The sequence below is a fragment of the Pollicipes pollicipes genome, unplaced genomic scaffold (assembly GCF_011947565.3).
Source record: "Pollicipes pollicipes isolate AB1234 unplaced genomic scaffold, Ppol_2.1 Scaffold_6686;HRSCAF=7923_pilon_pilon_pilon, whole genome shotgun sequence".
NCBI lineage: Eukaryota > Metazoa > Arthropoda > Thecostraca > Pollicipedomorpha > Pollicipedidae > Pollicipes > Pollicipes pollicipes.
Window position 1 is genome coordinate 21,413,926 of NW_023596921.1, and position 27,590 is coordinate 21,441,515.

At 49.0% G+C, this 27,590-nt stretch overlaps 1 protein-coding gene across 1 annotated transcript; it reads right to left on the bottom strand.

Moving 5' to 3' along the window:
* Positions 1 to 5,598: 5,598 nt before the first annotated feature.
* Positions 5,599 to 26,819, bottom strand: LOC119108052 (gamma-butyrobetaine dioxygenase). The gene is made up of 8 exons (XM_037231635.1): positions 26,810 to 26,819; positions 17,911 to 18,125; positions 17,498 to 17,635; positions 15,760 to 15,965; positions 13,315 to 13,420; positions 11,633 to 11,847; positions 6,946 to 7,112; positions 5,599 to 6,559 (listed from the first exon to the last, which is right to left on the bottom strand). The coding sequence occupies exons 1-8, from the start codon at positions 26,817 to 26,819 to the stop codon at positions 6,390 to 6,392; spliced, it is 1,227 nt and encodes a 408-aa protein (XP_037087530.1). The 3' UTR covers positions 5,599 to 6,389.
* Positions 26,820 to 27,590: the final 771 nt, after the last annotated feature.

The following is a 27,590-nucleotide window of genomic DNA, read 5'->3' on the forward strand; positions in this document are numbered from 1 at the left end:
TACTATGGGCATCTACAGCCATAAAATGAAAACATGACTAGACTTAGCCAGGGTAAATTACGTATTAGGCCCTTTTTTGCTGAAGAAGGTATGCTGGATAACTCAAAAAAGCCTCTGAAGCATGCTTTCCGGGCTCTGCCGATGACTTTGGGCTATCCTGGTCGTGAGCCCTGGCACAAGAGAAAAGAAAACTTCACAGGTGCGAATGGACAGTATCGTCCAGTTCAGAGATGTAGTTTCGCAACACAAATTGGGCCGCAGGGTTGAGCAAGAAATAACGACTAACTATACCCTTAACGCGCGCCCGGGTGGCCGGCTAGATTCCCTTCGCTCGGGGGGGGGGGGTCAATTTGACACCCCGATGAGATCTCGAGAACTAAAAAAGTTAGAGGCACCAAATTCACAGGGTGTGCTGACCTGTGTGTGAACTCGTTTAGGTCAAATTTTGAGGTTCCTAGGGTATGACCTTCGGTTGGGTCAAATAAGGTTAAACAATGTCAAATTCCAGGTTGATCTCTAAAGTGCCCCCAGAATCTGGCTAACTGTTTGTAAGCCAAAAGTCGCATGATCACCTCAGGTCAGTGGCCTTGTTTGACCTTCTGAAGGTCATGTTGACCAAAATTATACCAGACTGCTTTGAGTTTTGCATTTGAATAAGTGACAAAGATTACACTAAGCAGTATGTTTCTAAAACAAAATTTTGACCCGGGTCATTTTGGGTCAATGACCTATTTTGACCTCTGAGAAGTGCATGGAAGATGTATAATGCGGCTCCTGCTTTCAATAAATTCGAAATGAGCACCAGAAACTATCCCATACAGCGAACCCTGGGGTAATAAAACAGGTTGGTTTTGGCCTTGGTCTGACCTTCATACCTGACCTTAGGTCAACGTACTTTGCTCATTCAAGATTTGTGTGGCCTAAGAAACTATCTCAGGGATGCATGACTTCGTCTAACACTCCGTTTTTGCACCAGACTGGACAATTCCCCAGAAATTGACTTCGCTGAGACCATGGCCTGGCTTCGACCTGCCATAGCTTAGCGACCTTACAATGTGATGCCGGACGATCCGCTATTCAATTGTCTACAGCTACGCAAAATTTGGCGCCGCTACGTCGCGCCGTTCGGAAACCATTCTGGAAAAACCTTCCGGGGGTCAATTTGAGCCGCACCCGGGCACGTGTAACAATGGTCCCAAAACAAGCTTTTTGCAAGATTTAGGCCACTTTCTTCTGAGAGTTGGGAGATCTAGAGCGCCGCCGTCAACTGGAAAGCAAGCGACAACCGTAGTCCAGTTATTGGTCAAGCAATAATCGAAGACAGCCAAACAGCGAACGGCTAAACAATGAACGGCAGCCCAGGTGGCGGCCGGTCACTCTACACTGTTCTTGAGAAGAGCGCCCATCTCATCCACAGCAAGACCATGTGATGCCAGCTAACTGTGCAGCAGCGTGGGCCACGAGCGGTACACTAGCTGCTGTTGCTGGCGCACACCAAACACCGATGTGCTCAGACAAGAGACCCAGCTACAAGTCATCAGAGACAGGCCGAGGCTGCACTCCGTCAGAATTTGGATTGGTTAACATCACACAGGACAGCTCGAGAACGTGAGCAGGAGTCGCGACTGATTATGCTATGTTGACCGGCTGAAGCGGTCAACAACCCCGGGCCAAGCGCCGACGGTCAGCGGGTTCGTCGGCGTCACGAGGTTAAGCGCCCCGACAGTGGTGCTCTCTGTAGATTTGGTTCACATCTGCAGAGAACATCTAGAGATTAATCACGCGAGCCGTAACCGACAGCAGCTGGTCACGGAGAGCTGAAGAAAACCAGCACCGTGGCACGGCTGGACCCGCTCAGGAGTTCTGTGCGGTTCTCGAGCTGTCCTGTGTGACGTGACAACCTACTGTTAGTTGGGGGGATTTCCTGACACAATGGTCTTTAAACTTAACAGATAACAGGCGAAATTATTGGCCGGGTGTACTATTTCTAGGGTGATGTTACGCTCGTACGATGATTTCCGAATAACGTCAATACATTTTCGTAGTTTTACCGTTTTTCCCGTAATGGCACACTTCCCGATGTGCCATTTCCACGCAAAAATCAAATAGGCTCTTTCGCATCCTACGCTTTCGCTTTGCTGTCAAGAGATAAAATCAATCAACAAATTTAAACAAAACTTATTTTCTACCAAACATCGAACAACATCAATTGGCTTGGCGCCAACTTACGATGAAGCATTTTTCACAATGGCCCGTGCGCTTTTCACTATTCGCGCAGCGTGCGTAATCGACACATACCGGGCTCGCTACCTTGAACACAAAAGCTGAAATCCTTCCCTAAAGGTCACACACATAATCAGCTGGCTTGATGCAATCTTCAGAGGTGTACACATGCCACACCCTCTCGCAAGCGTGCTGTAGCGCATGCCCGAGTTCTTCACATGTACGGTGGTCCAGTCCGGCCGCTCTGCTGTCAGTGCTAACCAAGACTAACCTGCCGTGCTGCGGGTTTACACCTGTTTTCTGTAACGCTGAGGCGCGCGGCTCACCTTCTAAATGACATTGCATTTCGTATGTGACCTTCACGGCTTCAATATCACAGATACATACCGTAATATCGGGTGCATGTGATATATATATATATATATATATATATATATATATATATATATGTATATATCGCTATAGAGATCGCTCCAGTGAAAGCCTCCATCAATCGCTCTTGGGCATTCCCATCGCTTAAATCATTGCTCGGTGGCATTGCCGTTATGAGATACCATGCGAGAACCAAAATGCACTGAAGAAGCAACTTATATTTTCCACGCATCCCGGTCACGTGCGTCATTTACACCTTCGAACCACGCCTTCACTCTTGTTCGACTGCATGGCTTGGGACTTAATTGAAGTGCCGCCCAGTGCGTATGGATAGAGCTCAACAGCCAGGTCGCCGCTCTATTCAGCGGTACGGATCGTGGACTAACACACGTTCAGGAAGGGGTTAAACTGTCCCCCCCCCCCGAACGTTTTTCCAAAATGGCTTCCGAGCGAGGCGGCGTAGCCACTCCAAATTTGTGTAGCTGTAGGCAATTGAATAACAGATCATTCGGTATTAAGAATGTAGATGTATCTTGTAAGTTCACTGACCTATGGCAGGTCAAAGTCAAGCCATGGTTTCAGTGAAGGCAATTTCTAGGGAATCGTTCAATGTGATCCAACGACGGAGTGTAAGATGAAGCCATAATTTCTGTGATGCTTTCTTAGGCCACACAAATATTGAATGAGCAAATCATGTTGATCTAAGGTTAGGTATGAAGGTCAGACCAATGTCAAAGCCAACCTGTTTCATTACTCTAGGGCTCGCTGCGTGGGATAGTTTCTGGTGCTCAATTCGAATTTATTGATAGCAGGAACCGTATTATATAACTTTCATGGATTTCTTAGAGATCAGAATAGGTCATTGACCTAAAATGATCCACGTCAACATTTTGTTTTTCGAAACATACTGCCCAGCGTAATTCTTGTCGCTCATTCAAATGCCAAACTCAAAGCAGTCCTGTATGATTTTGTTCACCATGACCTTCAAAAGGTCAAACAAGGTCACTTACCCTAAATGAGCATGTGAACTTTTGCTCGCAAACAGTTATCTGGTACTGGGGGCACTTTGGAGACCAACCTGGAATTTGACCTTGTTTGACCTTATTTGACCCGAAAGTCATGACCTAGGAACATCAAACCTTGACTTAGTAATTTCACGTACAGGTCAACACACCCTGCAAATTTAGTGTCTTTAGCTTTTTTAGTTTCCGAGATCTCACAGGGATCAAATTGCCCCCCCCCCCCCCACACTCGATCGAAGGGTATTTAGCAGGCCACCAGGGCGCGTGCTAGTACTGCCGCGAAGCTCACAACAAAAACAAACGTATTGCATGCAACATCACTCGTAGAAAGTCACAGCGAAAGCCCATAACCCTCTGAGTAATTTCATGGCCTAATGCTCCGAAGACCTCTGCTTGTGTATTTTTTCTGAGATTCTGAGAAGCATCGTGGTGTTGGCGTCCGCTCTTTGTTAGTAGCGATTGCGTCCCGCTTAGTGGAGAAAATTTACTGCGTTTGTCCCGGTCGGGTCCACGTGCCCTGCTGCCGAGGTCGGCGTTCTGCACGTGTCGCAGATAGTCCAGGCCCGGTTTGTTTGTCTTGCCATCACTGGACGAACCCTCGACCTCGGTGATCTGGCGAGCAACGGTGCAAGTCGCTGCCAGCACTCCCCCCCCCCCCCCCCCCCCCCCGGATCGGAACAGCCCGAGTCTCGGCAATAACAGCCCGTAATAGTCGAGACGCACCATTGTCAAAGGCGGTCGCTGGAAACAGGCGAGTGTACGGAATCTTTACTTTTTTAAAGGCATCACCGAAACGTGTTTTGGCAGCGGGCGTGGAGAGCTGCTACATCACCCTTTGAGCGATGCCCTTTCTTTTCGCTGGCCGTCCGCTCTCAGCGCGTCAATATTCCCTCAATAGTTTGATTTTGAGTAGAGTGGTTCCCAAAAAGATTTCAAAATATAAGATAGAGAATAATCTAAATTCTGGCCCTATTGACGAGACATCGTTCTTGTGGGATGATTTCTTCTCAAACTGCATTTATTTCTTGAAGTATATTTCTGGTATCTGGCTGGACATTCCCCGCACAAGATTCACTGGTGCATGTGGGGAAATGAGAAGCCTGTAGTGAACCTGGTTCTTGTTCCACATTCTAGTCAACTTTAAGGAGAGTCAGAACATTTCATAAGCCTGCTGGCGTACCCCTGTTTTGCATAACTTTAAACGTGCCCAAGCCTACCCCAGATTGTTAAGAAAGCACTTTGCCTAATACGTGGATTCCCCCGCTCGACACGTTTTACGTCCCTTTTACTCGATACGATACGATACGTCCCCACAATTCTACCTAGCCCGTAAAGGCCTTACGAGTCAGGGGCCTAATTTCAGTGCGGTTTCACGGGCGCTGTACACAGGCTGTCAAACTGTCGCCGAAACTGAGCGCATGTTCAGGCACAGTGAAGTGTTTCAGTATTGTGCGATAGATATGGAAATAATCCAGTAGGAACTTCAATTTGTTTTCTGAACACTAGCCAGCATTAGGTGCCTGCGTGTGTTCAGCCTCGACAGCAGGCAGCAGCAGCGGCAGCAGCTCGGCGGCATGTGATCTTGTTCTGAGTTCTCTGCGACACTGCCGTACAAACCATGCACTGGCACGGCACTCGCCGCCTCGCACTGAGCAGAGACTCCCCGCCGGTTCTCCTCCCGACTTCAGTTGCCAGCCTCTCCGCGGTTCGTCGATAACTCTGCGCTCCGTTAGAAGCTTTTTGAAGCGCTTGAGGTCTGTGACATGGATGATGAATCCACACCACGTCTTGTCTCAGGTGTTAACCGTTTTATTAACCGTTTGAAGACCGGTACTTTCTGGGCTTCAGAAAAAATCTCACGTCTCTTGAAAGTCTCGCGCATGGCTTGATGAAGGGATGTTGCCTCTTGGGTTTTCATGTGAAGGAAGTATAAAACATTCCCAGACTGGCATCACATCAGACATCAGGCGTCATCAGGCGACTTTAGATAATACGCGCAACTATTTCATGCACATTTATTTTCACTATAAGCGATAAGCACCTTCACCAGACTCTGTACCAGCCAGACCCGTTCCGATTCGCGCGATTAAATAAGTCTCTCAAGGTGAGACAGTCAAGGCATCCGGTACCTAGCTTTCACTCCTACGACCAGCATAAACAAGCAGTAAATCTCAAAGCGAAGTGAAACCGCCACATCCTGCAAGTTTGGACAGGTGTGAGTCTCTTCTTTGCGTGAGTCTCTTCTTCGTTGTCATATTGCACCATGACGAAGCACTGAGTGAGTTAGCATAGTAACACTTAAAATGCACTACTAATTATTAAAGCTACCAAGATGCGTAATGACCCGGATCACAGCAGCACCGTTCTAGGAGAGCTGAAGAGCACCTTGTTAGTCAGACCTCAGGAGCCGCCAGCACAGAACCGCCCCTGGCAGAGGACACCGGCCAAACTCTGGTCCAGCGCGCGCCGACAGCGTCAACATGTCAATACCGCGTCCACTGACGGCCCTGAACGGCGCACCGGCGTGGAGCGAGCCGGACCGACCTCTCCCACCGCGGACAACCAGCCTCTGCCGACCTCTCCAGCCGCGGACAACCAGCCTCTGCCGACCTCTCCAGCCGCCGTCACGGTCGTGATCCGTCCGCACGGCAGAGGCCAGCGGCTGCCGGCTCTAGTAGAGGCCCGCGGCAGAGGCCCGCGGCAGAGGCCCGCGGAGGCCCGCGGCAGAGGCCTGCGGCAGAGGCCCGCGGCAGAGGCCCGTGGCTGCCGGCTCTAGCGCCGCATCGACGGCCTCCGCAGCAGGTCGGAGACGGTACGGTAGCGGCACAGGATCTCGTCCCAGTCGATGTAGCCGCCCTCGAGCGTGCGCGTGCTGTCGGAGGTGACCGTGTAGCCCCGCCGGCCGTGCATCACGCGTCGGTTGTTGAACACCAGCACGTCGCCTGCGGGAGCGGAGCTGATGCTGACAGGCCCGGACACGGCACCCTGACGCTCATGTGGTTCGTGCTGCTGTATGTCCGGCCTTATAGACGCTCTTCAAGACATGATGGTTGGTTGTTAGTTACGAATTCATAGTGGTGAAATCTCCAGCCTCGGCACGGGCAGGTGTAAAACAAACGGCCCGGCAAGCGTCTTGACAGGAATTGTCTATGTTATTGTAAATCCATTGAGCACACATGCAGTATGGAAAGCGGTCCTCATAAATATGTACAGGCGATTTCTTTACTGCAATGATAGAATTTTCAAGCAAGAGCTCATTAAAAAACTTAGCCTAGAAATATCGTCAACCAGTGTAACCTACAAGAATTATTAAGTGGTTCAGACTTACCGTCTGCCATTTTATACAGCATGTGGTTTTCCTTCTCCATGCACAAGTCATGTAACATTTTCAGCCCCTCGTACATGGGCTTCACTAAGTCGAAAGGCACGTTCAGGCGGTATGAGCGGGTCGGGTTGTTGAAGCACACTTGGTTCACATTGCCTTCTCCGTCCGTTCTGCAACGAATCAAAAACAATAGGACGATTACCCCCAAGATAAAAAATAGAGCTTCAATGAGAACTGTGAACCCATCAGCGTCCAGGTAAAGCATGTGAAACTGCTACATAAGAGTAAAACGTTTCGATTTTGGGATATCCTACTTTGTCTTGTCCTACTTCTCGTGAATAACAGAACATTAGTCAACCTGTGTGACACGATTGGTAAATATATGATATCGAAGGAATGGGTTCGATGCCAAGACAGCTTTGCACGCAAACTAATCGAAGATTACAAAAAGGTGGACATTACAATATTTGACATTACAATATTTCTCGGCTGCAATAGCCGGGACGGTAGACAAATTTGAACATAAAAGTTGAGATGTTCGGCTACCCAATATGTAAGATGTATGGCAAATGTCACTGAAAGCACATGCACGGAGGCTCCGTTTTTTGTGTTTGAGAGCCATAGACTCTGACCTGTTATGAGCGCATGGTTTTTTGCGCGCTGCTTTTTCAGCGGCTGCGTAAAGCCGCGCCGGCGCTGCTCCTCGGGGTCAGCTGCGGCGGGTCGCGGGCGGTGCCGGTAGTGGCGGTTGTGATGTCGTGCGTGCGTGCGTGTGTGTGTGTGTGTGTGTGTGTGTGTGTGTGTGTGTGTGTGTGTGTGTGTGTGTGTGTGTGTGTGTGTGTGTGTGTGTGTGTGTGTGTGTGTGTGTGTGTGTGTGTGTGTGTGTGTGTGTGTGTGTGTGTGTGTGTGTGTGTGTGTGTGTGTGTGTGTGTGTGTGTGTGTGTGTGTGTGTGTATGTATGTGCGTGTGTGTGTGTGTGTGTGTGTGTGTTTTAGCATTCGCTGAGAACCATTTTAATCTCTACATGTAAAGAAGAAAAAATACCAGAACGGTTCAATATGACGAAGATTAAGGGCACACGGGGCGAGAGCAAGCACGGCCCAGATAAATGAAAGCACGTCATGACCAATACGATCACGTATGATAATCCAGGGCGATGACGCGCCCTGTCATGTGGTGTTTAAATTCCAGTGTGATAAGTAAAACACACATACACTTTCAGTGGTCACAGTTTGGTGAACCCTTTTACGTAACTAAGACATCTGCGACTGTGATGACGTCACTACCACATGCGCGACTGTGACATCGAACATGAATGTGCATGACAGCTTAGATTACATAAGGCTCTGGTCATTGGACGTCTCCAATCCCGAGGTCATAGCTATGCGAAGATGTCTTCGACGACTTTGGTTAAGTGCATCTATATATTGTTACTGTTTGTGTTAAAACCGCGCGCTGACATATTGCTATTGTTTGTGTATTGCTATTGCTATTGTTTGCCGTTGCATTCTGGCAGTTGACTCTCAAACCTTCTTTGATTAGGTTAACTTGTTAGTGACTGCACCAAGCTTACAACGTGGAACGCGTGCGCGAAGGACTGCCGGCATGTGTGAAAGTGACCGCCGGTAGAGGTGAAAAAGCTTCCGACTTATGGGATGTAATCGGTGACAAATGTGGGCGTTTTCGCGAGCTACTTGGTCACCAAATCGCGAAGATCGAGTCAAATTACTTTGATACGTGGTAGGCAGTTCGGTGGTAAGGACACGTCAGCTGCCTTGGCTATTTGCGCGAGAGATAATCAAATTTCAATAGGCCATCCTAGTCAAACGGTACTAAGAGCTTAGTGTTCATATCAACTCGCTAACGTTTGCAGCGTGTGCTTGCGCAGAACACGTGTTGGAACATTTTCATGAGCATGCTAGGACACCAAATGCTTCCAAATTACATAGTTTCCAACCGTATAGTTTCTAGCTGATGACAGAAGCATGCTACAAACTATTCTATATCAGCGCTGACGTCATAGATCAGTGCTGACAGTGTTCTTCCAATGCCCTGGGACGTTGAGATAAAGCTGTAAACTCCACTAAATGATCTCCAAAATGGTTATCTCAGTTCACCCAAACACCCACACTAATGTGAAGCACTCTCTTTAACCGGCGCAGGGGCGCTGGAGGTATGCACTAAAATGCGTGATCTTGCATCTTTGATATCTAAGTTGTGTATATTGCCATCATCAGGTGATTGAAGCCCATGTCTATCGGTAGATGTGGGAGAGATGTAGAGACGCAGCGGTGAAATGTTGCGATGCTATTACCCCCTATAGTGAGTACCAAGTGCTTGCAACTCCGTAACCACCGCCCTGACAGCGGGGAGGGGGCGTGTCGATGCCATTCCCCAACGGCGTTGTAAGGATGCCTTTCCGGCATGTCGTCCAGCCGCACTCAAATGTTTACCAGCCTGGAGCATCCATCGTGCGGTTTCCGTCTGGCATTCATGGCTCCGTAGCAGCGGTGTTTTTTCTAGGAATACTGTACGGCGAATTGCAGCTGGCACGGGCGCCGAGCGGCATTCACGATGCCGCGAAACGTCCGCTGCGGGCTGATATTATACATCATACATTATATGGTCATACATCATAAACTACGCTGAAAAACATGAAGCTCTGCAGCATTGCGCTCAATATGTAAATGGAAGTATACCCGTTTAGATTTTGTGTTGTTACGAGGCCTGGTCTCGTACATATTAGCGTATAAGACTGAAAAATGTAATGTTCGGGAAAATTTGACGTTTGACCTGGCTTACATAATGTGGTCAATCATTGATAAAGCAACATGAAACATACTACCGATCTAAGCATATCTTTAAATCCACCAGTGTTTTCCACTAAGTTCTTTCTTTCTTCCTTTGTAAATGGCAGATGGTCGCATCGATCCCTTCCCTCCCCCCACTCGTAAGTCCGCGCCAGGAAAAATGGCGAATCAGGGTGATGCGTAGTGCTGTGAGCGGTTATATGTTATATGTAAGCTACCCAAATGCTATAAGGAAAAGCCGCGATTTTGTTCTCTGAGCTACGCTGAAACCAGAAGTGCTGCTAAACACTAAACAGGGTCGTCATATGACGAAATGGACGCTGCACCGAAATCCGAAATAATCGAGCGTCCCCGCTAAGCACGATTCTTAATGCGGTTAGGTCACCCATGTAAGCCAGGCCAGTAAACAATTAGTTCAGTGCTGGATTTCCGTTCGTTAGTTCTAGATTGGAAAGCATTTCCCTGATGCGGATAATAGAGCCTAGAAATTTGAATTTGGAAGCCATGAAAAGCTATGGAATTTCATTTTGGGCACTACAGTTTTAGAGACGGGTCGTAGCTGCAACATGAAACAATAAAGTAGTTCTCAAATTAATATCATGCAGCTTATCACGTCGAGGAGAGTGTGCGATCTGATAGCAGAGCGGTGACGAGGGACTTTCGTGGATACATTGAACCATGCGAAAGCTGACACTGGTATCTCTCAACGTGCCGTAAATGGCGCATGGGTTTTTTACGTGTAACTGATGGTCGCAATACGGCCGTTGACGACACATGCTCACACCTTTCTCCACACATGCGACGTCTTAGGTCCGAACCGACCTTTGAACGGCTCACCGGCCTTAAGCACGCTGCGCCGGCCACCCGCGCACCTGCGCGCCTTTGGCATGCCCAGCAAATGAGACTTTGGTCAGCATATGAAAGTCTTTAAGCAAGCACAGCCACAATGCTAATGTTTGGCATGTTTATGACGCATTGAATTTAATTCATACTTGTCTTGCGTAGTTTATCGCATTTTGTGTAGGTTATCGCATCGCAAGTTGTATCACAACGGTATCGTATGGATATGGCTCCATGTGGCCATTCAGGCTGTTGCAAATTTGGTCAGTGAAAGAAAGGGCACTTTTTCACCCCTAACCTCTGAAGGTCCTGAACCCCTCTCACCCTTGAAAAGTAGTGAGATACGCGACACCCACTGTCGAAAGATGAAGCTTACATTGCGGCCGGACGCGCGGAACCGAGAGTGATATCGGACCACGAAAGTGCTACCGGACCACGAAAGTGTTATCGGACCACGAAAGTGACATCGGACCACGAAAGTGATATCGGACCACGAAAGTGATATCGGACCACGAGAGTGATATCGAACCACGAGAGTCATATCGGACCACGAAAGTGATATCGGACCACGAAAGTGATATCGGACCACGAAAGTGATATCGGACCACGAGAGTGATATCGGACCACGAGAGTGATATCAAGTGAATCGCGAGTGATATTGAACGACAAGAGTGATATCGAGTGAACCACGAGAGTGATATCGAACCACGAGAGTAATATCGAGCGACCCACGAGAGTGACATCGGACCTGTACTCGCGAGATTAACAACATCAAGGCATCAAGGCACGAGACAGAGTTGAGCAGGACGCTTAAGACGGATCGTCGAAGGAAGAAATCGACGCTGGGGCTGAGCCCAAGGAGCCCACTGTCGGAGTACCAGCACCAGTTTGCTATCCGAACGGAAACACGAAACTGACTGTCGACGTCGAGACTGCCTGATTTGGCAAGATGCAATGATTGGGCAATGTGGGCTCGTGTGCCAAAGCCACACGCACGAGACTGTCGATCTGGCCACGGCGCCTCCAGCGGTGTCACTCGCCTAAACACGGTGTGCTCCTGGACCTTGTGGAAGCGACAGTCTTGGTCCTCCTCTTTCTCGACGCCGACGTCGTCGAACTCGACAGGCATGGCGGACATCAGCTTGAAGAGGTCGGGCCGCTGCTGGCGGATCAGCTCGGCCACGTAGAAGCTGTCGGCCAGCGTGTTCTCGCCGCCGCTCCCCACGTGCTGGGAGATGCAGTGCAGCATCTGCACCTGCCGCGGCCGCCAAGGAAGACTCGGTCAGCACTTGAGTACATATTTCGAATGGGGTTTGGGCGCGGAGCACCAAGAGCTAGATGCTATGCCTGCAGGACAAAGAGCGGAACACGCTCTCAAGTCTGCGTATATGGCCATGGCCCCCGGAACACCAAATCATCATCATCCAGAGGCAACAGAGCACGCTTAGCTTGCCAGAGTGTGACGTTTTTCAGTATGTCACGATGGCCCGTGGCGAAGCGTTGAGCAATGTTTCATACATGCTCCTTCAAAACACTAGATTGTCGCGCAATAACCTTTACGTTGACAGGCCATGGAGGCTCCTTGTAAGTTGACGGGAGGTGCAACGGCTAGAGCACCAGACATTGCCCCTGCAGTCGACTCTGGCGTCATTTGCCATTGCTGGTTGACGCATCATGGGTCGCTGGGTTTCGCAGTAACAGCCACCAACTTATACCGGAAAAATCCAGTTCATACTGGTAATATCCGGGTATTTGTTTATTTGGACCAGCACAGCCGCTACGACGTTTGCAGACGAGCCCCGGAACAAAAAATGCATATGCGACGTTGCTTTGAGCAGTCGTCGTGAGTCACGTGACTTGATAGTGACGCGCCGTGCATACGCTCAGGGGCCAAGAAAGCAGCGCCTGGCAAACACATGCCCACGACTTCGCGGTGAGCGAAACGCTTGTCATGACACAGGCCACAAATATAAGACATTCATCCATATGCAGGTTATCTCAGCCCTCTGCCATGTTTCTCCCTCTATGAGCCAGGGGTTTCTAAGCCGCTGCGCCGGCCAGGGGTTTCTAAGCCGTTTTAGCACGTCAGGATCGTTATCTCTAAAACTAGGAAAACTGAGCTCAATTAATGTCCAGCTCAGACTACGACTGTAGACAAACTTGGGTAATCAACTGCGCGCATATGATTCCCCAGCGAGTTAAAATTAAATGGGGCGCACATTTTTGTTAACCATATACTTTAATGCCTTGTGTTTGTTTTGTTTTTTTTACCCTCGACGCATAGCATGCCTGTTGCTTAAGAGGAAAGCATTGTAACCACAGGAGGACCGGATGAACAAACAAAAGAATTCGCACCAAAGCTTTCAACTTCTAGGAAAATTTGATGATGGGTCAATATGTAAAAGTGACGCGATAATTAGCCGCAGCCAGTTGTAGCGAAGTCCATTGACTGTTTGCGGTGTAACGAACACTTAAGAGGTCGGCGAGAGCAGCTTCAACAACAAGCTAGAGCCTGATAGTGTTGTTAAGTTAAATTGACATACTGCATTAAGCTTCTCGTGATAATTTTTACAGATTTATACAGTCTTATTTCTTTTACGCATTCCCAAACGTGTTACTGCACACCGGAATAAAGTGCATGACTCCGCATTTGTTCAGCCTGTGGGTAAGGTCACTTCGGGGATAGACACTTCTCGGCGGACGTTGCCAATGCTGCACTCACCCCAGGGATGTATTCGTAATAGGGCTGGTCCAGGTGCAGTGACAGGGTCTCGCTGGTGTATGCTAGATTATTGGCGTCCAGCTTGCTCATCACTCTGAATGTCTTCCTGTGGGCGTAGCAGACGTGATCATCTATTAACTGCCAGAGGCAGGTAATTTACTTGATACGGTTAGTTCAACCAGTTTAACAGGTAGCCATCAGACAGCTTACGTAGATGTTGCATCGCTCCAAATGGCAGTACAATGACGAATATATCTTCGAGTCTGATGTATGCTCTTCGCCCGAGAGTTAGTGTAGGCACCCGCGAACTACACTCGTTAAAGCCTCGCGTCGTGCAAAAACCTCAGTCGCTTGCTTTAAGCACGCCCATGTCCGTGGCCATGCTTGTATACACCAAACGTCAATCATGTGAAACGTTCTGACGTTCGCCAGACCTAGACAACGACACCAAAGTAATCTCCGAAAAGCGACCAGCATGGCATTGCGCACTTCTTACGCGGGAAAGGTTCAAGGCGACACGACTTCGACAAGGTCTACAGCACTTGGCCGCACAGAAAAACATGTTAGCCCTGGTCCTGCACTAGCTGCAGCCTCGCCACAGGTGCTGGTGGCTGGATGCTGCGGGTTGTTGTGGCCGACAGCTGACAATGGCCCCCCGTCTGGACACTGCTCTCAACGGGGCTTCAAATGTGTTCCCCGTGAACAAACTCACTCGCACAGCCCTTCTGCGTAAGGGACGGAGGTGTCATGTAGGGCGATTACTTACCCCTTGTCCCCATAAGAGGCGAGGGAAGGGAGTTGACGCAACCTCCTACGATTTTTGAGAATAGCTCTCCGTTCTATGGGATAATTGCGCCCAAATTTTCAGTAGCCTCCGGGTAATTCATTGAGCGTATTTTCATGGTAAAACGTCTCGAACTTTCTGGTTTGTTAGCTGTAACGGTATTTTAGGAACACTGCACGGCTACCCATGGCCGGTACGGGCGGCTGACGGAAACCGACGAACTCGCCGACGAGAGAGACGGGCCGACAATACTACATGAACGGAGCCCTGCATCTTGCATATTTGTTCAAAACACAAACAACGATACTTTAAGTGTTCCTATTTAAAAAAGGGACAGGCCTGTGTGAGTTGCATGGTGTTGTGTGACGTAGTTCACAACTAAGTCGTGAAAAGCCGAAGTCGGTAGATTTTCAAGAAAAAACGACATTTGACCTCCCCTAGTGGTGTCAGTCATTGACCGTACAGCATAAAAAGTGTTAATAATCGTGAGTCACGAGATTTTATTCCGATCAATCCACTATTCGTTTTCTTCGCGAGGCTCTATTTTCGTTAGCTTGGAAACGACAGGAGGATCGCATCGACACCCCCTCCTCACTAGTCCGCCTTATGAAAAACTGCGAATTCGGACGAGGATTAAGCAGGCGACGACATTTGTGGCAGTTAGAAGTACGGCACCAGGCCGCCTAAGTCTTACATTAACTGTAGGAAAAAATTGACATAATCACCCGGCCGCTGCTGGTGCGGCGTCCCTAAAAACCAACATCTTGATGGCTTCTTATCGCAAAACATTACAGTTTTTAGCAGTAAGAATTGCCGGTCGTAACATATCGTTATGTCTATCTGTTCGGATATTTGCCAAAATATCTTAGATTAGGAGATCATTTCCTGCAACATGCCGCGTTTAACCAAATATGGTCTTTCTACTCGATCAACACAAGGAGCGAGAAGGATGCGAATTGCGCAGAAAATGCACTAAACAAGTCAAAGCCTGGTTCGTAGGCCGTATGTTGACGAACCAGCGTACGCTTCAGACCGATACACTTGGACAGAGAAGACAGAATTTTGTACTGACAAAGTGTAACTTGCTTTGCTCAGCCGATCACGCAGTGGACTCAAACCATGGGCGCCCGTTACGGGGCATTTTAAGAATTGGTCAGCTCTCGGCAGCAAGGGAAGATACCGCTGTGACAAACATCGCTCGGCTGATGCGCTAAGTGTCTGTAATGATGCAGCAAATGCGGTAACGGGCCAATGTCGCGTTTTCCTAAGCCGGTCTCCAGCACAAGATGCTGCAGCATAAGCCATACGAGATTCACCATGAAAGCTACAAGGTCGTGCAGCTCAAATTACGTCATCCGTCCCATTTCCTGAAGGCATCTCACTGGTGACTGTTTTGGCTGTTGTGTTGCAAATGCACCCAGAAATGCATTGATCAATCCTGGCACCAACCCATATAGATGTAACCGAACGTGTACCACACGGACTGCGACGGCACGCCTGGAACGAATACGCAGCCACCATAGCTACCGTTCATGTTATTTGTAGTGTCTTATTCGGGTGTCACCGCCTTATCCATGATGTGTCACCTTGGCATGACCGTCAATGTCATCCTGGCGTGGTCATCTTGAGCGTGGTGTGTCATTCTGGTATGGCCGCCTCACCCGTAGTGTGTCATCCTGGTGTGCCCGAGGCGGGAGGCGATCTCCTCCACCACGCCGAACCGGATCGGGGTGTTGCGCACCACCAGCAGGCCGTGGGAGATGAGTCGGTGGAGCGTCTCCCGCAGCACGCTCAGGTCTCCGAGCAGCTCCTTGTAGTCGACCTTGAACAGGCTATGCTCCATGGCGGCCCGGTCCCACAGCACCGTCTGCAGGACGGTGGACGGCAATTGACGCTGGTTAGCCTTTCAGGTAAGGGCACTTGCGGGTGCTGGAGAGTTACTTCCGTATTGACGCCTGCATTCCCTGCATGCATCACAGGTGGCGTGGCTACCAGTTAGCCCTTCATGTTAAGGCCAATGACCTTTATGCCTTTCTTAGAAGGCATGCTTTTCTCAACCATTCTAAAATCCAGACAGGCGTGTCGGATTGTAAGGCCAAATTAAATTTCGCACCTGTCAAGCAGGATAGTGAAGGGCCAAAAATGGCACAAGCTCATGTGTACCCATTTTTGCACACACACTCAAGCCACGTCCACATATTTGTGGGCTATGCATCGCGGGCGGCCACATGACTCACAGACCTGTAATGTCAGTCTTCAGCAAATACAGACACAATCAATCTGCTGGGAAGTCGCACTGTCCTACACATGGCGTCAAGCACCATCCAGGCCGTCCATCACTTTCCATCAAACGGGCACAATGTCTCTCCGCACCATTCATTGTCTCTAGTCACACAGTCACAATGTCTCTCCGCGCCATCCATTGTCTCTCATTACACGGCCACAATATGTTGACATACCGAGCCACAAACTCATCAAACAGAACCACAATCTCTTGTCAAACGTAGCCATATTTTTTGCACATACAACCACAGTGTATCAATTCACAAACAAAATCACAATACAAATACACAAACCATATATATCAATACACACAAATTGGTCACACACAACCACAATCTATCAATACACGAAGATGTGATATAGCCACAGGCATTAATTCCCTGGCGCATGGCCCTAATGGCTCGCAGGATTCATGGTCCCTCACCTCATAGTAACTCGCCACAAACAGGCGCAATCTCTCGCCTCACGTAGTCACAGCTCACCACACACAGTCAGAGCTCACCACACGCAGTCACAACCTCTCACCACACACGAAGCCAGTCTCTCGCCACACACAGCCACAATCTCCTGACACGTGCTCACACTCGCTCGCCATACTGGCCGCCTGTCTCTCGCCACACACAGCCACAATCTCCTGACACGTGCCCACACTCGCTCGCCACACTGATCGCCAGTCTCCCGCCACACACATCCACAATCTCCTGACACGTGTCAGTACTCGCTCTCCACACTGGCCGCCAGTCTCTTGCCACACACAGCCACAATCTCCTAACACGTGCCAGCACTCGCTCGCCACATTGGCCGCCAGTCTCTCGCCACACACAGCCACAATCTCCTGACACGTGCCCACACTCGCTCGCCACATTGGCCGCCAGTCTCTCGCCACACACAGCAACAATCTCCTGACACGTGCCCACACTCGCCCGCCACATTGGCAGCCAGTCTCTCGCCACCCACAGCCACAATCTCCTGACACGTGCCCACACTCGCTCGCCACATTGGTCGCCAGTCTCTCGCCACACACAACCACAATCTCCAAATCCCCAGCACCTCCTCCCATGCAGCCGCGCGCCCTCACAGCCCGGCCATCTTCAGGGGCAGCAGAGCGGCGCTGACCCTGGGTCCGGCCTGCTCCTTCTTGCGCTCCTTCAGCTGCTGCGGCGTGAACTGGCGCTGGCCCAGCCAGTCGTGTGGGAAGCGGGAGACGTGGCCGTCCGGCCAGGTGATGACTACCTCCTGGGCATCCGGGTCGTTCTGCAACAGCGCAGTCGGAGAGCGTAGTCGCGTGGTGTGTTGGCGGGGTGTCTTTGGTCGGTATTCGAAATGTAGCTAGCCGAGATTTTGTTAGAAAAAGGACCTCGTGCTCTCACATTGATGTTGAAAGCACACACGTATTCTAAATCTGTCTTTCAAATGCATTTGACCTGCCAGAATCTGTGCTCGGAGTTGACACCTGAATTTTTACACCCCATCTGCACGTCCGTCTCAACACCTGATCCTGTCCAGCTGCATCATCCGTGCACACGCACCCGAACAGAGCGCGGAACGATGCCGACGTCCAGCTGGTCGATGCGCAGCTTGCGACTCAGCGCGCTGGGGTGATAGCAGCCAGGGCAGAGGCAGCTGTCCCGCAGCCACACGTATGGGAACTGGCCGACATCGCCGTTGTTCCAGGTCAGGTCGACGCTACCGACGTCGCGGTTGTCGGCCGCCTGCTCCACGTGCCAGACCGGCCGGGGCGCCCCTGTCGCAGCAGGGCGGATCGTGAACCAAGGGTCGCCGTCCCGAGAGCTGTGCGGACACCGCCGCTTGCTGTCTAGACACCGCCGTTAGTTACCTACGGAAAATGGCGTATTCTTTTTACAGAGCCGGGATGCTGGCCCTCCACTGCCCGTTGCCGTGATGGGACACTGCGGACATCACACATTATCGTGATGCGACACTGCGAACATCACCATCGTGATGCAAGAATGCGATCATCACCATCATGATCCTACGCTGCGAACGTTACCATCGTGATGCAAAAATGCGATCATCACCATCGTGATGCGACACTGCGAACATCACCATCGTGATGCGACACTGCGAACATCACCCGTCAACGCGGTGCGGCACCGCGGACATCACCCGTTACTGTAATGCAACGCTGCGGATATCACCCGTTCCGTAATACGACACTGCAGACATCAGCCGCTACCGTGATGTGACACTGCGGACATCACCCATTATCGTGATGCGACATTGCGAACATCATCGTGATACGACACTGCGAACATCACCCGTCAGCGTGGTGCGGCACTGCGGACATCACCCGTTGCTGTAATGCAACGCTGCGGATATCACCCGCTGCCGTGATGCGGTACCGAGGACATCACCCGTTATCGTGATGCGACACTGCGGACATCACCCGTTACCACGGTGCGACACTGCGGACATCACCCGCTACTGCGATGCGATACCGCGGACATCACCCGCTACCGTGATGCGATACCGCGGACATCATCTGTCACTGGCCAGCGACACAGTTTGGCCGCCGGCCGTGATCAGTCTGTGGGACTGGCGTGCCACAGTTCGCAACTGGCCGCCCTGTAACACTACATGGGCCTGATCTGTTACTGATGGCGCGGCCACGTCAGCTCTCAGGACATCCACCGTGAGTACTGTGCAGCATTTGCAAATTCGACGGTGTCAAACGTACAGGACGGCGAAGGAACAAGAACAACCACAGCTTTGGGAGAGGCTTCCATTTAACTATGAGCATGAGTCCATGCGTGGCCAAATCCCCGAAACAGCCTCCTGAGAACGGAAAAATGATCAACGGTTACAGTAAAAAGGCAGTAAAATTGCTCGCAGTTGATTTTACATCCATAGTGAAATGTTTGCAAACAAGCCTCAGGTCCCGCTAGGTCGCAGAACCATGGCTACCATAATGTGCCATGATATGTTTTTACATTATCGCGAGCGTGTGGCGAATATTTTTGACCTGCTGAGATCCAGTGTTACGTCAATCGGCCAAAGCTTTCAGTCCACCGGACATTTTATTGTCCTATTTTTCCACACATTTTCCAGACAAGTGATGCCTGGCATCTATGAATTACTGATTTTTTTTTTTATCTCACCGGCCTCGCAAACCAGGCGACATAAAGTAATACAATATCACATGAGGAGCGGACGCTTAACCAGTAGCATAGTACAAACGTAGCTGCCCCGGGCGCGTGCCCCACCCCGTTACCAAATTTATGGCACGCATTGATATGTGCGTGACTTGATATGGATGGCATAGAATTGCATGTAGACTCGTAAGAATAAAAAGATCAAGAAGATGCGATGGTATTTTAAGACACGCAAGAAGTTGTGCGCGTCTGCTGAGCGCTTCACTCGGTTGCAAGTGGATTTTTTTAAATTGTACCCCTGTACCCCGGTACTCCTCAGGAAGTTCTGCATACACCCCTGGCTCAAAGCGTTTTCAGGACTTGCTAATTGTTGCATCTTCCGCCCGGGATCGTACAATTCAGTTGAGGGAGTCCAGCCTCCTTCCCCAAAGTGGGCTCCAGTCCTACTACTTTTGAGAAGAAAGGGGCCAAATCTGGCGAGAAGCACGTGTATTCGTTTATTTTGGGGACAGTTTTGGTGAATTCTCACTGCTCAGCCTTCAGTGCATCATTCGCAGCTGCTAGGTGGGGCATAATTTTTATCATATGTTGCTTGGTCACATAGAGCAGTAACAGTGAGTTTCAAGCACAGTTCGTACTGCAGGACAGTTTGGTCGGGAAAATGAACAATACCATCGTCATTTTATTCGCACTTCGTTCGTTTCACTTGGCCGCAAGTTTGCGGGGTGGTTGGCCCAAGTGAGCTTAATACTTCCTAGATTTGGTTAACTCTTTTTGAAAGATGCATGGAAAATAGCCTGGTGTAAATGAAAATACCCAGCTGACCGAAACCTGTCAACAATAGGCTGAGCAACGGTCTTCAGCGCAACGAATGCAGCAACGATCTGGTCTTGGAAATTACTTTGCCGACCTCGTGTGGTATCATGTACCAGCATACTGGTCGCCTATCAAGTTCGATGACATTCCCAAGGCCAAAGTGCGCCTCGAAGAGTCGCAATTTTGCGACTCCGCGTCTCAAGTGTAATGTTTATATGATCTGGAGGGTCAATGGCTCCGCCAAAGGATCCAAGCTGGCAGCATCATGCTCTTTAGACACCACACTATCCGTCGGTTTTGTTAAGTTTTTTACGATTAGCGACCAGATGGCTTTGGGCGTGCCTAATCTCCTACTCGCTAGCGACGCGAGTGAGAATGGCCGCCTCCCGACGGAGCTAAAGGAACTGAGCCAACGTGCTGTTCTGCATTGTACGGAGATCTGGTGTCGCCCTTTCTAAAACAGAGCGCTTGTCGGGAAACACGCTTTACCGAAACATTTTCCGGCTCCGCCTCGCAGCTCGTGGGGCTATTTCCACTCCGACTCCGTCTCGCAGCTCGTGCGGTTATCTCCATTTCGACTCCGTCTCGCCGTGCGGCTATTTCCATTCCGACTCCCTCTCGCAGCTCGTGCGGTTACTTCCATTCCGACTCCGTCTTGCAGCTCGTGCGGCATTTCCATTCCGACTCTCTGCGCAGTACACAACAATTTTGGGTCTACTTCGATTACTTATCACAGCGCCTGGGGAGGAGTCAGATTCTTATTCGGAGAGGCACAGGACAGCCCCAAAGTGGCTCCGATTTTATGAAGCCGTAAAACAAATCATCAACAAGATATGGTTTACTCCTGGAGACCACTACGATGGAGTCATTTGGATTCATAACAATTCAGAAATGTTATGTGGGTGATATAATAGCATGTATGTCACACAACACACACACACACACACACACACACACACACACACACACACACACACACACACACACACACACACACACACACACACACACACACACACACACACACACACACACACACACACACACACACACACACAACACACACACACACACACACACACACACACACACACACTACATACATACACCTACAAATACACACCCGCATATATGTGTATATACATATATACATATATATATATATATATATATATATATATATATATATATATATTACGAAATAGTAATGTAGATACTTGATCAATTCCTCCATACATATAAGAGCTGTGACAATAAGAATATCTGTCACCAGTTACAGATATACTTAGGTTGATTCATTGTTAACGTCAATACGGCAACCCCATTCCAACACACGTAGGTGTTGAAAACCATTGACTACGCGCTAAAGTAACCTAAATTCTGTTGATTCCACGGTTAACTCCCCTTCCGTCGGGTCTCAAGCACAGGTGCGATGACCCAGTCGCATGCTCCCAACAAAAATCACTGAACAAAACCTTTACAACCAGGCCACTCATTGCGTATCACATGCGTACTCTGAAAGTCTGCCTGCGAGCGCCACATGTCGTGGAGTACGAATGTGGCATGCGGTGAACCTCGGCCGTTACCCGAATTAAATAGATGAACTGTATGCGGACAACGCAGCCAAGTTTGTCTATTGGAATAGCTCGTATACTTATTGGAAACTTTTGTTCATTGAGAGGGCTGAGATCCCCGTCATACAACTTAGAAGATATTCCCGGACCGACAGTTCATCCGCGTCACGTTCGTTTTGTCTCGGCCGCTTACGGTCCAATGAGGCGTTAGTCAAGTTTACTCGTCAGTTATGGGTTCACCACCAGATACAAACGTTGTTGCGATATAAAACACGCCAAGAAGTACCCATTCTTGGGCTTTTCAGTCTAAGAATACCCCAAGGAAAAAGATGACTGCATTGTTGACGCGCCTTTAAGCCCAAATAACGGCCGCAAGGATACGGCTTGTGATAACCGTCCCGTCTCTATCCCGTCCCCTGTGCATGCGTACCTGCGGGCAGCGCGCTGTAGGCGAGCCGGCCGGCCTGGGCCAGGCCGGGCTGGTCGGTCCGGCCGGCGCGCGGCCCGCGCGGGTCGCGGCCCGGACCGGTCACGGCCGCCGTGCTGGCCAGCCGGCGACCCACCATGCCGACCAGCAGCTGCATTCGGCGCGCGCACCGGCTGACGGACGCCATGGTGGACATCCGGCGGACGGCGAGGAGCTGATGAGACTGGCCGCCGCCGCACCCGGGGACTGGTCGGGCTCGCGGCCACGGGGAGGGGAGGGGTGGGCGGCGCGTGCGCAGGTCTGAAAGGTCAGAAGTCTGTCAAGGGATCCGAGAGAGGGACGCGTGGTTAAAGGTTATACGTCGATGATATAGCAGGCTGGAGCAAAAAAAGCTTTGTGAATAGCGCTGGATTGACTTTTTTGTCGTAACAGAGCACTTAATATAGATAATTGGTGTGATTTCCACGCACCATAATCATACCGAGCCCTCTAAAATCAGTTAGAACAAGCTGAGTTGCAAGTGAAGTCAAAGCTGCCTGTATCCAAAGCTGTTGTTGTAACTACGAGACAAACGGGGTGATCCGGTAATTCAAATCAAACAATCCTTACCTGCAGCTGAATTATTGTCGCGTCCTGAGATCGTCGCATTTTTAGATCGGTATGATTTAGGGCCTGCTTTACCGCATTTCTCTGAGTTATTGCGAAATATATTCCAAAACGACTGCCAAATATATCAAAAAACATTTCAAAAGAATATTTCGTCAGTGAGCCATAACGGATCAAAAACCTTACTAGCAAGGCCGCTGGCCGAGCGACTCTTGATGTCAACAATTGGAAATGCTGTAGCTTCAGGGGCTTAGCTCAACCGGGCCTGGTCTGACCGGTCACGCATTTGAGGGGGTTAGATGTTTGCAACCACTCATTGCACCAGAACAACATTTTCGGTAACAAATGGCACCATTTTTCATAGGTTTTATTGAAATACAACCAAGGCACTTTTAGGCAGCTTGATCCGATGGTGATTTTCTCCATCGACCCAGCATTGACAATATTTCAGCCCCTCACCCCCCCCCCCCCTCTCCCTCCTATTCCATCGACATGATAAATCTAACATTTTTAAATAGAAGAAGGCTGAAGGATGCGGGTCGAAATAGGTTTGGATTGTGTCGCCCATCGTCACGGTAAGATGAGACTAATTAGAACCAGTGGGGAAGAAAAACGGACAACGGTAATGACAAAAGCGTGAGATGATGTTTGCAGAGCATCCAGTCCAATGGTGCGCAAACAATGGATCCGATTTCGGGCGTTTTTATGAATTGTGTCAGATCTGCGCAACCAGGGTAGGTAAAAGCATGCAACGAAGTGCACGGTCTAGTGCAAGTACGGTCTGCAAGTCATGAAAGCGAGAGCAGCACTGTCTGACATGTATGTGCAATGGCCATCGGCCGGGAACCAGACAATGTTGCCTGATCCCAAATTGGTCTAAAATGCTACACTGTGGTCAACTTTGGCACATCGGGTCATGCAAATTACACATGCGCACGTCTAAGTCTATTCTAACAGATATGCTCAACATATGATGGTAATTTTCAATGTTTTTTTCACACTCACCACAACCATGGACTGTTCAAAGTACATTCACTTTGTTTATATAAATTGCCAGAGCATGCCAAGCCCAGTCAGCAAACATTACAGCAAGTTCAGCCGTAAGTTTGTGCGGCGCGATTGCTAAATACAAGACTCTGTATGCTCAACCCATGACGGAAGGATATTTGAATGCTAGGTAAGTTTTATCTGTATGCATTCCCAAAGACGACAGAGCACATCCGCTTGTTTGGTTATCATATGAATAGCAAAAACAATCACGTCTGCTATCACTTCCACGCAGTAAAAGGCGTCAAACGCAAGTCACCCCCTCCGCCCCCCCCCCCCCCTCCCACATCTCACACAGCAAAAGGCGTCTTACTAATCGGTCAAGTTAGCGCCGTATTCGCATTCGCATTCCGTGTTGCGTTCATATTCCCAAAAGCGAATTCCTATCGTCGAACCTAATTAGTTACTTGCGAATCTGCAGTCCACTTTTCTCCAAGTCATTTAGTTTGACCTCTACACGTAAAGGAATGTTCAAACTTAAATGCCTGCAACTCCTTCGTTTATCAGGAAATCCAATAAAATGAGTGTTATATTGTTGTTCGTGATGTCTGCCTTCGTCACATTTGCAAAACTTACTTCCAAGATCAAAGGTCAAGACCACAAAACGCGGTACCCTGGGATCTATTCGTTTGCTGATGAATACCACAGAAGGGTATCATATCAACTATCTGGGTGTTTACTTTCGTCACACTTGAAAACTCACATTCAAGGTCAAAAGTCAGATCACAAAAACACGGTACACCAGCATTCATTCGTTTACTTAAGAAATACAACACAATGGGTATCAAAATATTGATCCTAATATCTTCTTTTTTCTACTAGGAAAAATACAATTTCAGATCACCGGTCAGCGTCACAAAAACGCAGTACCCTGGTATTTACTTGTTTACTGAAGAGTTCGCTTTCTCTCTACCAGAAAAATCTAATTTCAAGGTCACAGGTCAACGTCACAAAAACGCATTTCCCAGCGTGTATCTGTTCACTTAATAATTAGAACAAAATATGCATCATTATTTTTATTTATTATTGCATCACATCATCATTTTAGTCCGTCCCGGTGGCTCAGTTGGTTAGAGCGCCTGCCTCCCGATTCATCCGCCCGTGGCGGGGTGGGTTCGAGTCGCTTTAGGCGCCCGCTATTTGCCCTTGACAGATATGGCCTGCGGCTGGTGGCAGCGGCCGCGCTAAAGGTCAGTTGACGTCAGAGGGCAGGACGGACCGTGCTGAGCATTGTGGCACGTTAAGCTCTCGCCACTAAATTCTGCCGTTGCCTGGAATTGCGCGATCGGATGGTAGGGGTCAGGGCTCACACAACAAGCACTGCTTAGCGTGAGCGCTGATCCCAGAAATCCGTCCATTCAAAGGGTTCGGATCAAATTTTTTTAAAAATCATGGCGACGCGCAGGACGCGAATTTTCATCACGCTTGGAAAAACTAGCTTTCGAGGTCAAATTTAAGGTCACTTTAAAGATAGTTCTCTGAAAATCATTTGTTTGCTTCAGGAATACAACAAAGTGGGAATCGCAGTGATGTCCGTGGTGTCTGCTTTCGTGGCACATGGAAAGACCAAGCCTGAAGATCAAAGGTCAAGTTTTTGTGACCTTGAAGTTCTATCTTGAGAGTTGTTCCTCCATTTGTGTCGAAATCAAAGATCACGAGCAACACCATGGTGCCTATGTTGGTGTATTTCTTAACTGAACTAATAAATCCCAGGGTACCGCGTTTGTGTGTGGCCTTGGCCTTTACCCTTTGGAGTGAGCTTTTGATTGGGCGGCGAGAGTGCACACCCTTAGCATCGGTACAATACCCTTGTGTGATATTTAAAAAACAAATAAATGCCGGCGTGCTTGTTTTTTGTTATCTTGACCCTTAGAATTTGACAGGTAGTTTTCCAAGAGTGTACGAAGGCAGACATCCTGAAAATTAATATGATGCCCCTTTCTGTGGTATTTCTAAGTAAATGAATAAATCTCAGGGTACTGCGTTTTTGTGATCATAGTCTTTGATATTCAGGGTTGGATTTTTCCGAGCTTGACAAAGGCAGAGGCATCACGACACTACCATGAGACACATTTTGTTTATCTCTTAAGTAAACGAAAAAATTCCAGGGTGTGCTGCGCTTGTTCTGACCTTGACCCTGAGCACTGAACGTTAGTTTCTCAGGTGTGTAACGAAGCAGACATCACGAGTGCTACTGTGATACCCATTTTGGCTGTATTTCTTAAGTCAAACGAATAAATGCCAGGTTGTCGTGTATGTGTTACGTTGACCTCTGATCTTGATTTTTCTCAAGTGTGAAGAAATTAAAACATCACGAGCATTAATATGATGCCCCATGAACTGGATTTCATCGATAACAAAGGAATGACAGGGGTACCAATGGTTTGGCATTTAGTGACATGCAGAGGTCAACCTCAATGACTTGGGAAGAGATAATTGCAGATTTGTGAGTAACCAGTTAGGTTTGACTTAAGGAGACTGCTTTCAGAGACTCGTGACTGTCTGAATAGCTGTCACATGGATGTGAACGCAAACTACAAACGATTTGGCCAGAAACTATGGGAAGTTCAATAGAAGTCGGCAGTATTTTGCAACCCACATGCCCTCGAATTTCCATCGAAAAATAGCAATGGTCCATCGATGCGGCTCATGGCCAAAGCAGGCCACTATACTTTCAAAGTCCTGTGATGAAGGATTGCTCACTGATAAAAACAAAGCTCATGTCACGTTCTAGCATGTCATCCATGTTAGATGGGGCTGGACACACTAACCAGTTTTTCTGACATTTGGCTGTAGAGTGTGACGTATTTCGTCTTGTCTCCTTTACAGTTCAAGCACTACGTACCTGCGGACATTGGGACACAAAAAAACAACTGACAAACGTTTATGGTTTCGCACACTGCGCCTTGCATGTCATGCACAAAACGTATTCTGTTTGTTTAGTAATGCACGCTGCAGCGTAATATGACAGATACGTTGGTCACTTTGGCACAGTGCTAAAAATGGCCAATATAGTACACCAGTTTCGCTGCAATACCGACGACTGTCCGCACCGCCCTAATGGTACCTACATAGGCCACGCGGCCAAGACCTTCGGCGGGCGCATCTGTAAGATGGAGGCCCTGGTCGTCATCTCAAGGTTCACCGCAGCCAGCTGAGTAGACTGGTTATTAATAACACCACCATCCTCGTCCATTGCTCTGACAGGCGGAAGCTCCAAGCGCTGACGGCAGTATACATGCGTGACAACGACCCTGTCATGAACCGCCAGGTCAACGCAGGGGGCACACTCCGCTTGTTGGCCTCCACGTACAGCCAGAATGGGATGATTTGCCATTCTGATGGTTCCTCCGGGAATCTTGAACGAACTCTCGTCATTTTTTGTTGTTGTCTGAATCACATCCATCGGTTCGTTGAGGCTTTTCCCCCGTGATCGACTTTCACTGAATTTATGTCTTATTGTGATTTACTGAGCAATGTGCAGATTAAACCACTGTATAGTGCTCATTGAATATTGTGCTTATTTATAATTGTCTGATTATGGCCATGTCGGACGAAGCGTTGCAAGCATACAAGTTATGTCTGTGTACATACATACATATATATATATATATATATATATATGT